Source organism: Enhydra lutris, unplaced genomic scaffold, assembly GCF_002288905.1.
Source record: "Enhydra lutris kenyoni isolate GAN:26980312 unplaced genomic scaffold, ASM228890v2 scaffoldscaffold78, whole genome shotgun sequence".
Taxonomy (NCBI): Eukaryota; Metazoa; Chordata; class Mammalia; order Carnivora; family Mustelidae; genus Enhydra; species Enhydra lutris.
In genome coordinates this window covers 4,689,424-4,706,016 of record NW_019154162.1, presented here as the reverse complement: position 1 = coordinate 4,706,016, position 16,593 = coordinate 4,689,424, and the positions used below count along the sequence as shown (strand labels likewise).

The 16,593-nt window shown below is 37.5% G+C and overlaps 1 protein-coding gene across 2 annotated transcripts in view; it reads right to left on the bottom strand.

The window, feature by feature from the left end:
- Window positions 1-502: 502 nt before the first annotated feature.
- Window positions 503-16,593, bottom strand: part of LOC111160848 (UDP-glucose glycoprotein glucosyltransferase 1) — a 134,241-nt gene continuing 118,150 nt past the window's right edge. For both annotated transcript variants that reach the window (XM_022524236.1, XM_022524237.1), the window contains 3 exons: window positions 7,403-7,519; window positions 6,744-6,912; window positions 503-4,913 (listed from right to left, as the gene is read on the bottom strand). In XM_022524236.1, coding sequence (XP_022379944.1) covers window positions 4,888-4,913; window positions 6,744-6,912; window positions 7,403-7,519 — 312 coding nt within the window. In that variant the 3' untranslated portion in view covers window positions 503-4,887. The remainder of the gene's footprint in view (window positions 4,914-6,743; window positions 6,913-7,402; window positions 7,520-16,593) is intronic.

Below are 16,593 nucleotides of genomic sequence, written 5' to 3'. Positions count from 1 at the left end.
TTTCCCGACTGCCAAATAAATCCGTCCTCTCTTCCAACTTAGGTGCCCTCTGTTGCGTGTCACAGCCACTAGGTCCCACTCCCTGACCTCCACCTCAGCAAGATCACTCATTACACTAGCTTGCAGTGTCCAATGAGCATCTGAATGTCAAGAACCATATCTTCAAGTATAGCCCAAGTAGGAGTTCAAAGAATGTGCAAAATGTTCAAATTCTATGCCATCCTTCTTGTTACAGTTAGCCTTCCTAGGGCAGCTTGCCTTCAATACCCCCCTGTGGCAGTTCCCCAAGGTTGGAGACCTTGAAGAGGCATAGGTTTTATTGTGAGAATCCAGAGAATTGACAGCAACTGGACCCAGCTCCAACACCAGAGGAGACATTCAGGTAAAGCTCTCATTCCTGTCTAAGCCTGCTTCTTCTGTCACATGAAAGGGTGGAACTTTGAGTTCTAATGATTATGTCCTTCCTAAACATAAAAGCTGAATGACTAACCAGATGGTATTAAAGAAGACAAGGAAAAGTTTATTGTGTTGAGCAGATCTTATTTTCATTACAGTACCAGGAAATTCATTCTCAGTTTACTTCAGGTGCAGAGGGCTCTGCAGACATTTAGAGCCCCAGTGCTTGTTCCCAAGCAAGGGGCAGCACCTGGACCTATGCTGCATTTGATGGAACAGGATTACAGTAAAACAAAATAGTTATAAAAAAGGTTTTCTAATACATAACTTTCTTTAAAAACTCTAACACTTTTTTTTCTAGGTTTACCTTGTTATTACCAAGTATAACTGGTGGGAAAATATACTTGATAATCTTTTTCTCAAATTGCTGACTTAGATTTTGCTACTTTTATTTTGAAGAGAAATTATGCCCCGTCTCTGGAAATCTAAATGGGGACAAGTAAGGCAATGCATAAATTACAGGTGGGATAGTTTTAGCTCACAACCTAACTTGTTTCCTCTTAAATCTTCCACATTTGGCCTCTGTGTTGCTAGGTAATTTAAGACTCAGGAGATAGCCTCTTGCTTGGAAAATCATTATCAGGGAGTTTAAACTTAATGCACTACTTTTGGGGAGCATGCAGCTGCTTGAAGCTGATTTTGTGGTTTCTTTTTATAAACTGTCAGCACTCGATGGCACCCTGAAGAGATCTACTACTCTATGCAGTAACTCACAGCTACCCAGAAGTGTCATTTCTGTATTAGATCAAGAGATCAAATACCAAATGAAAGAAAACTGGTATCCTCCAGAGAGTTTGAAATATCAATCACAACCTGAGTTAATGAAGTCTAATTAGCTTGAATTCAATCAGGTAATTACCAAAGTCATGACTGAGATCTTCCCCCACTACATCAAGCAGGGAAAACATGAATTGAAGTAAAAAAAAATGTCATCCCACCAAACTAGACACGATAGCTATTTTTAACTCATCATCCCAAAAAAATATCCCCATAAAATCAAATACTTAAAAAATTATTGAAATTACACACTGGAATAGATATTTAAATAATTTTGCACACAATCCACCTTCCATTTGTTGTTGCCAACAGTTTCCATTAGGTGACTTTACCAAAACATTTCCATTTCCATGAAATTTGATGCCATAGCACTAACATTATATTTTAAAAATGCACTAGAAATTCCCTTGTAACTCGAGTTGAATTATTTCTTTTAATCACTCATGACAATTTTAGAAAAGGACTGCTTTTAAGTACCCAAATTTACTCCTAGGGTAGATGTGGGTAAGGAGAATAATTTTACTTGTTGCAAGGAGAGCGGTGTCTGACTTATTGCAAATTATGATGTCCCTCTAGTATAACTCCCAGCTAAAGGAAACTGGGATTTCCTTCCTATTACTTGGCCAGTCTCTTCTGAAAACTGCAATGCCATCCCTAGCTTTCAGCCCTTCATTCGGGGACTGAGTCCCTGCAACCAGGCAAAGGTTGTTCATTCAAGCAGAGCCTCAACGTGGTTCATATGAGGACTTGAGGACAGCAAAGTTCATTAAGCTCCATTCCTGGAAATGATTTCTATTAATAATCTTTGCTCTCCCACGAGCTGAGTTCACACAACACACGGGCCTACCATGAGGCATATGTGTGTAGCAGATAGGCAAATATCTGTATGTTTCCATTTGAAATGCCACATTTTGAGATTCTACACTTTACCAACCTTATGGAAAACCAATGTGTCATCATTCTGAGTGTGATAAATATTGAGTACAATTTAAAAAAAAAACACAATCATGTCCCTACAGCTCCAGCAGCAGGTTGTGTGCATGGGTTTTGATCTCAAATACCACTGTTCATAGAACATAAAAATTCACACTGCTGCATGTCACTCTGACATGTCACATTATTTTACATTACTCTGGCACTGATTCAGAAAGAAAATTTTCTATTATGGCATGATGAGACCAAAAAAAACTCCATTACATATAAATAAATGATGGTTAAAAACAATGCACTGTGAATAGTTTCCAGAAGCTTGAGTGTTTCAGTGCAATCAGCTCTTGCTTCTTGGAAAAAAAAAAACAAAACTATCTTTTCAGTCACAATTTGCTTTCACATAGTAGAGACACAGACAAAGCTGACCAAGACTAAATTTTAGTGGTATTATTATTTCCTAGGGCATTAGAGGTTCATCCTGACAGATGCTAATGACACAGGAACCAAGAGAAGGAAGGCCCTAGACTACTTAAAAAGCAAATGGGTCTTACATAGATCCAGCTATTGGTAAGACTTATGTTTAGGGTGGTGATGGGTAAGGGCAGTGAGGACACACATACTACACAGAGAACAGATTTCACACTGTACCTTCCTCACATGGAATATGCATAAAACACTTGGTGGAAAGACATGAAGAAAGGTGACCTGTTCCATGTCCCACGGGAATCAGCATTTAAAAAGCATACCTGAATGCCTTCAGTATTTCTTGTTCAATCTCCCAGAAAATAAACTCAGAAAATGCACAATTCCTTTTATAGTTGTAAACCAAAGCTGCGGCAGCAGAAGCCTCTCTGAAGGCATACTTAAATCTAAGATGAAGCTGAGCAAATGTTTTTTGCTCTCATTGAGTCTATCCCTTCAGTTGCTCTGACCAGGTGAGCAGCAGGGCAAGGAAAACTCAAGCTACAGACTTGTCAACAGCAATGATTCTGAGGGAATTTTTAGACTTGGATAAATTTATCTAAAAATCTTTTGCATTCCCCTCTTCCCAATTTTTAATTACAAAAGCAAACTGAAAAGCTCCTTCAGACTGACTCCTAAGCTAACTTTTGCTTATGTGAATATGGAAAAAATTAATTATTTAATATTTGTCATAAGACTTTGATTTTTAAAAAAGACTGCAAAACATTGTTCCCTGATGTGGAAGGGTGAGGATTCAGCTATTCATCTGTAGTCCTTCCTCACATTTTTCAAAAGGAGGCAAAATATTAGAGACGAAAGCAGTTTACACTGGAAGGAGGTGCAGTCCATGGGAGTGCTCTTGCTGCCACACCTTGCAGCCTGAGCAGATGCAGGGAAGGACCTAGAGCCTTACGCCCATGCAGGCCAACAAAACACCAGAAGACTCCCTGTGGGCGCCTCCCAGCATTGCCTACTCACCAGGAGAGGCTACTCCAGAAGGGCTATTCTGGGCTGCTAAAGTAAAAACACTAAAAGCAGTGACTAAAGGGCTAATGTTGAAATGTGATTATGCGCAGTCAGAACAGGTGGTACATGGGCAATTTTGGCAAACCAAAGGCAACCCACAGTAGTAAACTAAAAAGATAGAATACAGACCAGTGTACAGAGAAGCACTAATTACACAGTCAACACCCCTCCTCTTCTCAGCTCTGGGAGTCCTTCACAGAGAAAAGTCAAACCCAACTTTGCCTAGGTCTGAGAGAGGAACCCCCCCTTCTTCCCCAGGAATGGAGGGATAGATGATGCGATGACCTTCCTGAGGGAGCCTGAGCCCTGCAAGATGGATCGTCAGAGGGGCTCACTATGGCTATATCCATTAAGGAAATCAATAACGCACTTTTTTTTTTTAGAAAGTGGGAAGAAAAAGCAAAGACATTCACAAATACAAAAATTGTTTACAAAACAATTACCTAAAAAGTTTACTGGGGTTGGGTGGGGAATAAGAATCATGTTTTCATTTCAAATTAGTCACATGGTACTAATGGTTTATAAAAGAGAATGGCCAATTTCTGTCTTCCTCACCTCCCCCACGAACACCTTAGAGTCCTCCTATTCCTGATATTTTCCCTACCCTCACCCCAACCCACCCCATCCCATCCCCAAATTAATCTGCAATGAGCCAACCCCAAGGACACATGATTGTTGGTTGGGTTCCAACTTGACAATGAACCTAACGCTGGGGAAGAGAACAAAAGGACAAAGGAGCGGCACTGGCAAAAACCTCAAGGTGTGTGGACCCTGGATGAGACTTCTGCCACACAGCTTCTGCCACCACAGCACTGAGCTGCAGACTGAGCTCCACTGCCAGTAAACTGAGGTAAGGAAGAACATGGCGGCTCTGCCTGGATGGCTTCCTGTGGCGGTTCAGCATGTGTGTGCTCTTGGGTGTGGGCACCACAGCCCTCATTTTCTCCCAGTTGCCTTTGCCATTTTCCCTCTGGTTAGAAGATCGCTCTTTACAGAGTCTCAAAAGATCAGCCACTTGTCTTCCTCTGAGGTACAAATCCAACAGAGTCTTAATTCCAAAGATCCAGAGCCCACTGGTGTGCAGAAGTCAAAGTCAAATGCTCAGAATCAAAAGGTGTGGCACACCTGCCCAGCCAGTTTATCAGCAGTTGTAAAGACAGATCAGAAAAAAACTAGCATTTAATATAAAAAGTGTTTTTCAAATGGTGTAATTTCCTATCCTCCTGTGAATGAAGATCATAACTCTTCTCGTTTCTGAGGTCCTATGGGAAAAGAGAATAATTGAAAATAAAATGGTTTATCCTCAAGTTACAAAAATACAGACTGGATTTTTTTTCCAAATACTATAACTTATTAATTATGGCCCCACCTCCCTTTTATCCCTCTTTTTAAATTTTAGGAGCTTTGGTTTGGTGTGCTTGTATTATATTTTGAAAACAAAAACAAAATTTAAAAGGCCTTTTTGTTTTTAAAAACTACCCGCATACGCCCACTCCAGCAGAACTGTTTTCACAAATAAAATATTTACTTCTGGTAAAAATGCATGTATTTTTAGTCAGGATTTTTCTTTTTTCACTTAATAACATATAAACATTTTCCTAAATAAAAGTGAAGCTCATTTACCATTCTCTATTCTTGGATGTTTAAACTGCTTTTAATAAATTTATAAATAACAAATTTTTCCATGTATATGACTTTTTCCTTATATGGACTTACTTCTTTAAGGTAAATTCTCAAGAAAGGAATTACTGAGGGAATAAACATGTTAATGGTTCCTGACAGCTGATTTATTGCCTTTTTTTTTTTTTTTTTTAAGAGAGAGGGCAAGAGAGAGTGGGAGGGGGCACGAAGAAAGGGAGAGAATCTTAAGCAGGCTCCACACCACACCCAGCAGAGCCTGACAGCTAGACTTGCTCTTATAACTTTGGCATCACGACCTGAGCCAAAATCAAGAGTCAGACACTTAGCCAACTAAGCCACCCAGGCACCCCAATTTATTGCTTTTTAACAAGGATTGTTCTAATGCACAAAGCTTCAGCAAGGCAGACCCACAGCAGTTTCTTCACCGTCTCCCCAACAAATGGCATCATCAGTATTAATAAGCATATTTTCTCAATGGAGTTATATTAATGACAGATTCCTTTAATGTGATTATTATTTCCTCAACTCCACTTATTATTTGTGTTCTCCTCTTATTTGAACAGTATGTCTACATTCTTTACCCATGTATCTTCAGCTTTCACTAGTGAATTTCCATTATTTTTATGCTGAATATTCAATCTCTTGGCCATGATACATCATGGTACAGTCTTCAAGATGATTAGGTGAATCACACAAGATCCATGTTCTATAATTCCTTTTTTAGAATTACTTTTGAGCTGAATATATGTTAAAAATCCAGATCTCAGCTTATTAATAGTTTTAAAAAGGTCATTTTTGTATTCTAATGATTTTTGTCAACTGTATACCATTTGAGATGTACAAAGAGTAGAGAAAATATTACATGAAGATTTAGTCCCTTCTACTCTTAGCCTAAATTAAATACAAACACTCCATTCTCCACCCCAATATGCTTCTTTGAAAAAATACTTTTTTCAAATCAGTACCTACTTTGTCTTGATCCTAAATGTGTTCATTTACTAGTGCCTGGAGAGATTTAATTTAAAAAAAAAAGGAATCTGACAAGAGATCCTCAAAATAGTATCAGGCTTGTTAGATGAAGGTAAGAACCTAGAGCCTCATATCCAAGCAGGCTACCAGAAGACTCCCTGCTTGTCTTATATCACAAAACTCACAAGACTAAATAACAATAATCTCAATTAAAGCATCTTTTCTCAAAAAAAAAAAAAAAAAAAGAAAAAAGAAAAAAAGAAAGAAAGAAAGAAGAAAGAAAAAAGGCAAAGCAAAGAGGACAGGAAGTGTATTAATACATACCATTTAGGACAACTAAAAAAGAAAAAGAAAAATATACACTGGTTGATGTCAAGACAGAAGGGCTGAGATTCCTTTTATTCATTATTCTATTGTTTTTGCAATAAACACAAATCAGAAACTCAGATAAGTACTTCCCTAAAACCAAAGGTTGGACCTACCTTCCCAGCCTGACTCTTGTATTGTCTTCTCCTTATAAAGCATTCCCATCTCTTTCTCCCTCTGGAAGCGGGTCTGTAGCTGCTTGATCTCCTGGTCGTAGTCCTGCCACTCTGGGACAATTCGAACAGCTGCTTCTAGCTTGGGCTCTTTGGTCATTGGATTATTACACTGTGGAAACCCAAATCGCATACTTCAACCAAGCTGAAGACACGGAACATTATACAGAATTCAAAGGTGTGCCTGTTCTTAGGTTATAAATCCCAACTGAACAAAAAGAATAACACTGAGGAATCAGATGACAGATTAGTAGAAGCAATGTGGTAGTAGGTCACATAAAGCTTCTGTGAAGTTGTGGGGAGTGACAGGAAAGCAGGAAAAGAAAGTTCCTACGGTAAAATCACAAGGCACAGAGATAATCCCATAAGACAACAAGTAGTAACTTTACTGATTTTAAGTAGTGAAAACAGCCCCATTAGACACTAGAGGACTTGGCTGCCTGCTGTAAGCAGCAGAGATCTATGGATGTTACTGTAAGGCATGCTGCAGTCCCCAACCTGCATAACTACGAAGAAGACTAAATAATACTCTATATGTTAATAATGATCTAGTTGTAAATTACACTGGACTAAATTGCAGACAAGAACCACAGACAACTTACCAAATCTATTGTTTTTGCCCTTTTCTTAGAGGCATCATCACACCACGTTTCACACCAAAGCCATTCTTGAGGGAGTGATTTAATTGGCACCTGATGGATCATGTTATTGGGCAAATCCTGTTTGGTAAAAAGAAATAAAATACAACAATCTAAGGTTCTGGGGGAAATTTATATGAATGCACAGCAAATTAGTGATGGTAGCTACTCATTACATATCACATACCAATCACAAATTTTTAGAACTGAAAGGGTCTATTAAAAACCTTAGAGAAGATAAAATATTTATTTGTGACTTTTTTTTCACATTTATCATCCCTTCTTTTGCAAGCGGTTTAAGCTTCCTACTTTTTTTTTGTTTGTTTTATCTGTTTTTTTTTTGTTTTTTTTTTGTTTTTTATTTCTTTTCAGCATAACAGAATTCATTGTTTTTGCACCACACCCAGTGCTCCATGCAATACATGCCCTCCTTAATACCCACCACCTAGCTCCCCCAACCTCCCACCCCCCGCCCCTTCAAAACCCTCAGGTTGTTTTTCAGAGTCCATAGTCTCTCATGGTTCACCTCCCCTTCCAACTTCTGCACAGCAAAGGAAACAGTCAACAAAACAAAGAGGAAACCCATGGAATGGGAGAAGATATTTGCAAATGACAGTACAGACAAAAGGTTAATATCCAGGATCTATAAAGAACTCCTCAAACTCAACACACACAAAACAGATAATCATATCAAAAAATGGGCAGAAGATATGAACAGACACTTCTCCAATGAAGACATACAAATGGCTATCAGACACATGAACAAATGTTCATCATCACTAGCCATCAGGGAGATTCAAATTAAAACCACATTGAGATACACCTTACACCAGTTAGAATGGCCAAAATTAGCAAAACAGGAAACAACGTGTGTTGGAGAGGATATGGAGAAAGGGGAACCCTCTTCCACTGTTGGTGGGAATGCAAGCTGGTGCAGCCACTTTGGAGAACAGTGTGGAGATTCCTCAAGAAATTAAAAATAGAGCTTCCCTATGACCCTGCAATTGCACTACTGGGTATTTACCCCAAAGATACAGATGTAGTGAAAAGAAAAGCCATCTATACCCCAATGATTATAGCAGCAATGGCCACGGTCGCCAAACTGTGGAAAGAACCAAGATGCCCTTCAATGGACAAATGGATAAGGAAGATGTGGTCCATATACACTATGGAGTATTATGCCTCCATCAGAAAGGATGAATACCCAACTTTTATAGCAACATGGACAGGACTGGAAGAGATTATTTGTGATGTTTTTTAAAACCACAAAGTTTAGAAGACTCAAAACATCCACCTATGACAAGCACTTGAAAAATTTTAGCTTAAAACTCACAAATAACCTGCACCTAGACTTCCCTCCATAAGGGTAATTCTAAGGAAAAAATTGCTACTGCTTCTTGAAAGTTAACTAAGAGTAGAGTGTGGTTTTTATACTTCACAGTTTTGCATAAAAGAAGCTCTGAATCCACCTTGTCAACTGGGGCTTGATCCCAAGTGGATTTAGCTCTCATGTTTTTGAGCCAACTGTATGCTTTGAAGCTTTTTTTCCTCAGCAACCCTTTTGAGTTTGACACAATAAAATGTCCCACTGTCTTAAGACACAAATAACCAATATGATCCAGAAACTCTACCTCTGAGTATATGCACAAAAGAAATGAAGCAGGGACTTAAACAGATACTTGTATACCAATGTTCACAGAGGCATTATTCACAATAGTCAAAAGCTGGAAATAAGCCAAATGTCCATCAACAGATGAATGCATACACAAAATATGGTGTGTGTATATATATATATGTACATATATATATATATATATACACACACACAATGGAATATTCTTCCATCTTAACAGGAAGGAAATTCTAATAGATGCTATGACATGGATGAAACTTGAAAACGTTATACAAAGTTAAATAAGCCAGGTGCAAAAAGGAAAATTATTGTCTGATTCTGAAAGTATCTAGAATAGGCCAATTCATACAGATAGAAAATAGAATAGAGGTTGCCAGGGGCTTGGAAGAGGAAAGAAGGGAGAACTATTGTTTAATGGGTACAGAGTTTCAGTTTGGGATGATAAAAAAGTTCTGGAGATGGACAGCTGCACAACACTGTGAATGTACTTAATACCACTGAACTGTATACTTAAAAATGGTTAAAATGGCAAATTTTATGTTACATGGATTATACTTAATTATGAAGGTAAAATAAAAACACTCACAGACAAGAAAAACTGAAAAAAAATTGTTACTAGTAAACTTATACTAAGGAAAACTAAACGATATTCTTTAGGCAGATGGTAAATGATCCTATATGGAAATCCAGAAATGCAGGAAGAATGCAAGGCCACCATATAAGCCAATCTAAATCTTATAAATAGATAATGCTTGTATTGTAGGAGAATACTTCTGGGGTTTAAAATATAGAGAAATCTAAAGTACAAGGCAACAGCCATTCAGGATGGATGAGGATAAATGGAGTCAGTGAGTTCTAAGGCCAGTATTACTCAAACCTGGTATGCAGACTACAGCAAGGAGCTTGCAAGGAATGCAGGTTCATGTACCAGACCATATACCTACTGAATCGGGCTGTGAGGATGGGACCCAAGAATTAATGGTTCAACAAATTCTCCAAGTGAATCTGGTATATATGCTAAAATTTGAGAAGCACTGTGCTAATGTTTATGCACTCTCTCGTAGGTGGGTAAAATATACCAATTAATATTAGCCTTTGCAATTCAGAAATGCATATTATAATCTCTAAAATAATCATTTAAAAAACTGTAAAAAAAAAAAAAAAAAGTATATAGTTTAAGGGGCACCCGGCTGGCTCAGTTGGTGGAGCATGCAACTCTTGATCCTGGGGTTGTTGAGTGTGAGCCCTATGTTGGGTGTAGAGATTATAAAATTCAAAAATCTTAAAAAAAAGAAAAATATATATATATAGTTTAAGCTAAAAAGAAAGTTACTAAGGAGAAAAAAGAAACAGAACACATGGAATAAGCAGAAATACTAGAAAAGCCAATCTTACCAGTGAATATATTAATTATAAATGAACTAAATGTTCAAATTAAATGATTGTTATTCCAAACATAAAAACCAACAGATATAAGCTATTTATAAGAAATAGAACTAAAACATAAGGCTAGAGAAAAACTGAAAACAGAAGGATAAGAACAATATACCACATAACAGTAACTGAAAGGAAAACTGGAATAGATGCACTAATATTAGGTGAAGCACATTTTAAGACCCCAGGACCCCCCAAAATTATTAAAGGTTCATTTGTATGATATATATGACTTATTAGTTTTTCAGATACCTAATGATATAGTCTAAAAATACATAAAACAAAATCTGACAAAACCAGAGATGAGGAAGATACCACAATATAGAAAAATCTTTTAAACAGAATTTTCTCTCAGTAACTAATAGAAAAACAAACAATTAAAAAAAAAAAAAACCCGAAAACCATAATTTGACCTAATGGCCTATATCTAATATCTACAGGATATAAAACCAAATGAAATGTTTACCAAAACCAATCACATTTGGGTCAACAAACTTCATAAAGTCATACAGAAGAACTCCTCAAACCATAAAGCATCTGAGCTAGAAAATAATAACAATATATCTAGAAAATTCCCATGTATTTGGAATAGTTCCTACATAACTCATGAATCAAAGAAGAAATCACATTGGAAACTAGAAATATGCTGTACTAAATGACAAGGAAAATACTACATATAAAATGTATGGAATGCAGCCAAACCTTTGCTGAGACAGAATCTGATTATTTTCAAATGCATATACTAGAAAAGACTAAGAATTACGAACTAAACACCTATCTCAAGAAATTAGAAAAAAAAATCAACAAATTAAGGAAAGTAAGAAGAAAAAGAACAAATTAGTGAAATAGAAAAGAAACATATTGATAGGATGAAAAACATTAAAAGATGCTTCTTTAATTCCTGGTGAGGTGATAAAGGAAAAAAAGGCACAATAAGTGATGTCAGGAATTTTTAAGAGAGTTTTCAATTAGCAATAATCATGCCTCGGATAAACCTCATTGGCTATGATACTGCCACTGCACAAAGCTTGGGAATTTTTAAGAGAGAAAGAGAGAGAAGATACCAGTATAGATGCTATGGGACTTTAAACAGACAACTGGACTAATGAAAGCACTCTGGTTCTTCAGACACATTTTCTTTTTCTTTTTCTTTTTTTTTTTTTGATACACATTTTCTAAAAGTGATTATACAGTGCACTTACAATCTGAGCATGGCACTATATGTAAGTTATATGCAGTTTTTAAAAATCAGAGGATAGTACAGGCAACTTCATGATGCTATGTTAATAAATTTAGAGACAGCTTAACAAAAGCACTGATAAAAGAAGTAATAAAAAATGTCAACAGACTCATAACTATTAAAGAAACTGAAATCATAATTTAAGCACAAAGAAATTAGAGGATTCACTAGTGATTCCACCAAACATTTAAGAAAGAAATAAAGCCAATCTTATAAAAACCAACTATCGGTAAATGAAAAACAACAACAACAACAACAACAAACAAACCCACAACCCAACTCATTTAATTAAGCTTCAATACCAAAATCTGACAGAGATACTATACGCCAGTATCACATAACAACATAAATACAAAATTCTTCAACAAATATTCACCCCAAAAATCCAGGACTATCTAAAAAAATAATAAATCAAGATCAGTTGGATTACAGAATTCAGAAATTATACTTAGGTATAAAATTTACTATATTTACAGTTATAAAAGAGAAAAATCATATTATTTTAGCAGATGTCAAAAATTTACAAAATTTAATGCAAGAGATCTTTTAAGTAGCAAATAAGGACTAAAAGGAACTTCCTTAATGTGAATAAGAGATATCTACAAAACAGCTACAACAAACATCATACTTAAGTGATGAAATGCTGAATACTTTCAGCATTTTTGAGTCAAGAATGTCCACTATTAATATTTCTATTCAACATATGGAAGTCGCAGTAAATAGTGAAAGCAAGAAAAAAAATTTTTTTTTAACTTTTTATTTATTTGAGAGAGAGAGAGAGAGAGAACAAGAGCAAGCACAAGCAGGTAGAAGAGCAGAGAGAGAGGGAGAAGCAGACTTCCTGCTGAGCAGGGAACCCAACATAGGGTTCAATCCCAAGACCCTGGGATCGTGACCTGAGCCAAAGGTGGATGCTTAACTAACTGAACCACCCAAGCACTCCCCCAAAATTTTTTTAATGTAAGACTGGAAAAGAAAAAGTAAAACTGCCATTATCTCTAGATATATGCTTACATATCTAGAAAAGCAAAAGTATATACAGATTAGCAGGGTACCTGAATACAATAATGAACAAAAATCAATTGCAATTCTAGATACCAGCAATAAACAGAAACAAAAGCTTTTTTTTTTTTAAGTTTTTTTTTTTTTTTAATTTGACAGAGATCACAAGTAGGCAGAGAGGCAGGCAGAGAAAGAGGAGGAAGCAGGCTCCCCCCGAGCAGACACCCCGATGCGGGGCTCGATCCCAAGACCCCGGGATCAGGACCTGAGCCGAAGGCAGAGGCTTTAACCCACTGAGCCACCCAGGCGCCCCAGAAACAAAAGCTTTTAAAAATAACTCTTAATGAAGATGTACAAGATATCTATGAGGAAAACAATCTATATTATTGAGAGAAATTAAACACAACCCAAATATAAAGCCCTAGCAAGTTTTTTTTTTCCTCCTGAACTTAACAAGCTCATTCTAAAATGTATATGAGAAAATAAAGGACAAAGTATACTCTAAGACATTCTTGAAGAATGAGGTGGGAGGATTTAATTTACTGAGTATCACGACTTATTATAGAACTGTAGTAACCAAGATATTTGTAGTATGGATGTGAAGATAGACAAATAGACCAATCAAAAACTAGAAGGCCCAGAAATGGATGCATACATACATGAAGACTTCTTATCTGACAAAGATGGTACTGTAGAGCAGTGCATTTCATTAAAAAAAGAACTTATATAACTGTGTATGTACATAAAAAATGAAAGTTGAACTCTATCTCAAAAACAAATTCCTGGGCGCCTGGGTGGCTCAGTGGGTTGGGCCGCTGCCTTCGGCTCAGGTCGTGATCTCGGGGTCCTGGGATCGAGTCCCGCGTCGGGCTCTCTGCTCGGCGGGGAGCTTGCTTCCCTTCCTCTCTCTCTGCCTGCCTCTCTGCCTACTTGTGATCTCTCTCTGTCAAGTAAATAAATAAAATCTTAAAAAAAAAAAAAAATTCCTACTGGAATACAGATTTGCATATGAAAGAAAAAAAACAATAAAGCACATATTTAAAAAGTATCTTTGTGGCTTTAATAGGGGTCAAAAAGCATTAATCATAACAGAAAATACTGACCAGTCTGACTACAAAAGATACCATTAAGAGAGTTGAAGTGGGAAATTTTGCAACATATATTAACAAAGGATACACTATCAGTATAAAGAATGCACGTAAATCAAGAAAAAAACCCCGTGAGAGACTATGGACTCTGAAAAACAACCTGAGGGTTTTGAAGGGGCAGGGGGCGGGAGGTTGGTGGAGCCAGGTGGTGGGTATTAAGGAGGGCATGTATTGCATGGAGCACTGGGTGTGGTGCAAAAACAATGAATACTGTTACGCTTAAAAGAAATAAAAAAAAAAAATCCCAAACAATCCAAATACTTAAATAAATAAGCATATCACAAAAGAGAATACCTAAATGGCCATAAACACACTAAATGGCACTCAACTTCATTATATTAATAATGGAAATGCAAAAAATAAAGCCACAATGAGGAACAACATCAGCAAAAATGGTAGAGTAAGGAGCTCTGAAAATACACCTCTCCAAAAAAGCAGCCAAAAACATGACAAAAACAGAATCAACTTTTTTCAGAACTCTGAAAATTAACCAAAGGTTTGCAGCAACCTAAGGAGTAACTAAAAGTCAACAAAAAAATGCTTGGATGTTGATAACCGTGAATTTTGAGGCATCTGAACTTACTCTATTCCTATTCTCCCTGGTCTCCATCAGCCTCAAAAAATAAAAGCCTGCACTCCCTTACTGGCAGAAGGAGAACAGGCTGAAGATCTTTCAAGCTTCATTCCCAAAGCAGAGCCATTATTTGAAGACTGTACTATATAGGCCCGTTTCTATTCAGTCTCAATTGAACTTAACCCAGTGATAAAAAGCTTCTCCTTTGCAGCACCTAAGGATTGTGTTAAGCTTTCTGAGGCTATATGAAGTGAAGCAAAGAATATACTAAACAAAATTCTTTTTTTTTTCAACAATTTTATTTATTTACTTGTCAGAGAAAAAGAGAGCAAAAGAGCATGAAAGCCCAAGAGGGGGTATGGCAGGCAGACGGAGGGAGAAGCACACTCCCCACTGAGGAAGGACTCTGATGGGGAGCTTGATCCCAGGACCTTGGGATCATGACCTGAGGTGAAGGCAGGTGCTTAAATGACTGAGCCACCCAGGAGTCCCAGTAAGCAAAATTCTTAAGAGGAGAAACAAAAGAATGAGCTATCCATAGGAGGCTTTGAAAAGAAAAGATATATTCCTGGTTAAAGAGAAGGCCATGCACATGTATAAGGCTCTGAGCATGCTTAGTGGTGTGTGCATAAGGAAGAAAAACCTAATAAAGCCATAAGCTCTCATCTCCAGTTGATCTACGGCTCTATGCAACAAAGAAGATAGAGTTGTAAACTGCCTGGCTGACTGTTGAAAATGGTTCCAACATGCACCCAGAGGCCATGGGCAAAGAATGGAAGTCTTAGTGGTTCTGAATACTTAAGGAAATTTCCGTCCACTTTTCACTGACCACTAAGCTAATCAGGCAGATCAAAAATGTAGACTTCACAGAACTGATTTAAGAAGTTCAAAGACATGGACAGAAGGCATGAACAGATACTTCTCCAAAGAAGACATACAAGTGGCTAACAGACACATGAAAAAATGTTCATCGTCATTAGCCATCAGGGAAATTCAAATCAAAACCACATTGAGATACCACCTTACACCAGTTAGAATGGCCAAAATTAACAAGATAGTAAAACAACAAGTGCTGGAGATGATGTGGAGAAAGGGCAACCCTCTTACACTGTTGGTGGGAATGTACATTGGTGCAGCCACTTTGGAAAACAGTGTGACGATTCCTTAAGAAATGAAAAATAGAGCTACCCTATGACTCTGCAATTGCACTACTGGGTATTTACTCCAAAGATACAGATGTAGTGAAAAGTAGAGACATCTGTACCCCAATGTTCATAGCAGAAATGGCCACAGTCACCAAATTGTGGAAAGAGCCAAGATGCCCTTCAAAAGACGAATGGGTAAAGAAAATATGGTCCATATATACAATGGAGTATTACGCCTCCATCAGAAAAGATGAATACCCAACTTTTGTATCAGCATGGATGGGACTGGAGGAGATTATGATGAGTGAAATAAGCCAAGCAGAGAGAGTCAATTATCATATGGTTTCACTTACTTCTGGAGCATAAGGAATAACACGGAGGACATTGGGAGCTGGAGAAGGGAAGTGAGTTGGGGGAAATTGGAGGGGGAGACCAAACATGAGAGACTGTGGACTCTGAAAAACAAACTGAAGGTTTTGGAGGGGAGGGAGATGGGGGTGAACCTGGTGGTGGGTATTGAGGAGGTCACGTATTGCATGGAGCACTGGGTGTAGTGCATAAACGATGAATTTTGGAACACTGAAAAAAAATTAAATTAAATTTTAAAAAAAAGTTCAAAAACAAACAACTACTACTGCAATAAGCAGCAACAATAAACCCTGGGGAGGGGAGAAAGTCTAATATCCAGAATTGCCACACTATATTACTTGAAATTTCAATTTTCAACAAAAATGAAGAGACAGGAGGAGTCAAGATGGCGGAGAAGTAGCAGGCTGAGACTACTTCAGGCAGCGGGAGATCAGCTAGATAGCTTATCTAAAGATTGCAAACACCTACAAATCCAACGGGAGATCGAAGAGAAGAAGAACAGCAACTCTAGAAACAGAAAAGCAACCACTTTCTGAAAGGTAGGACGGGCGGAGAACTGAATCCAAAGCGACGGGAAGATAGACCGCGGGGGGAGGGGCCGGCTCCCAGC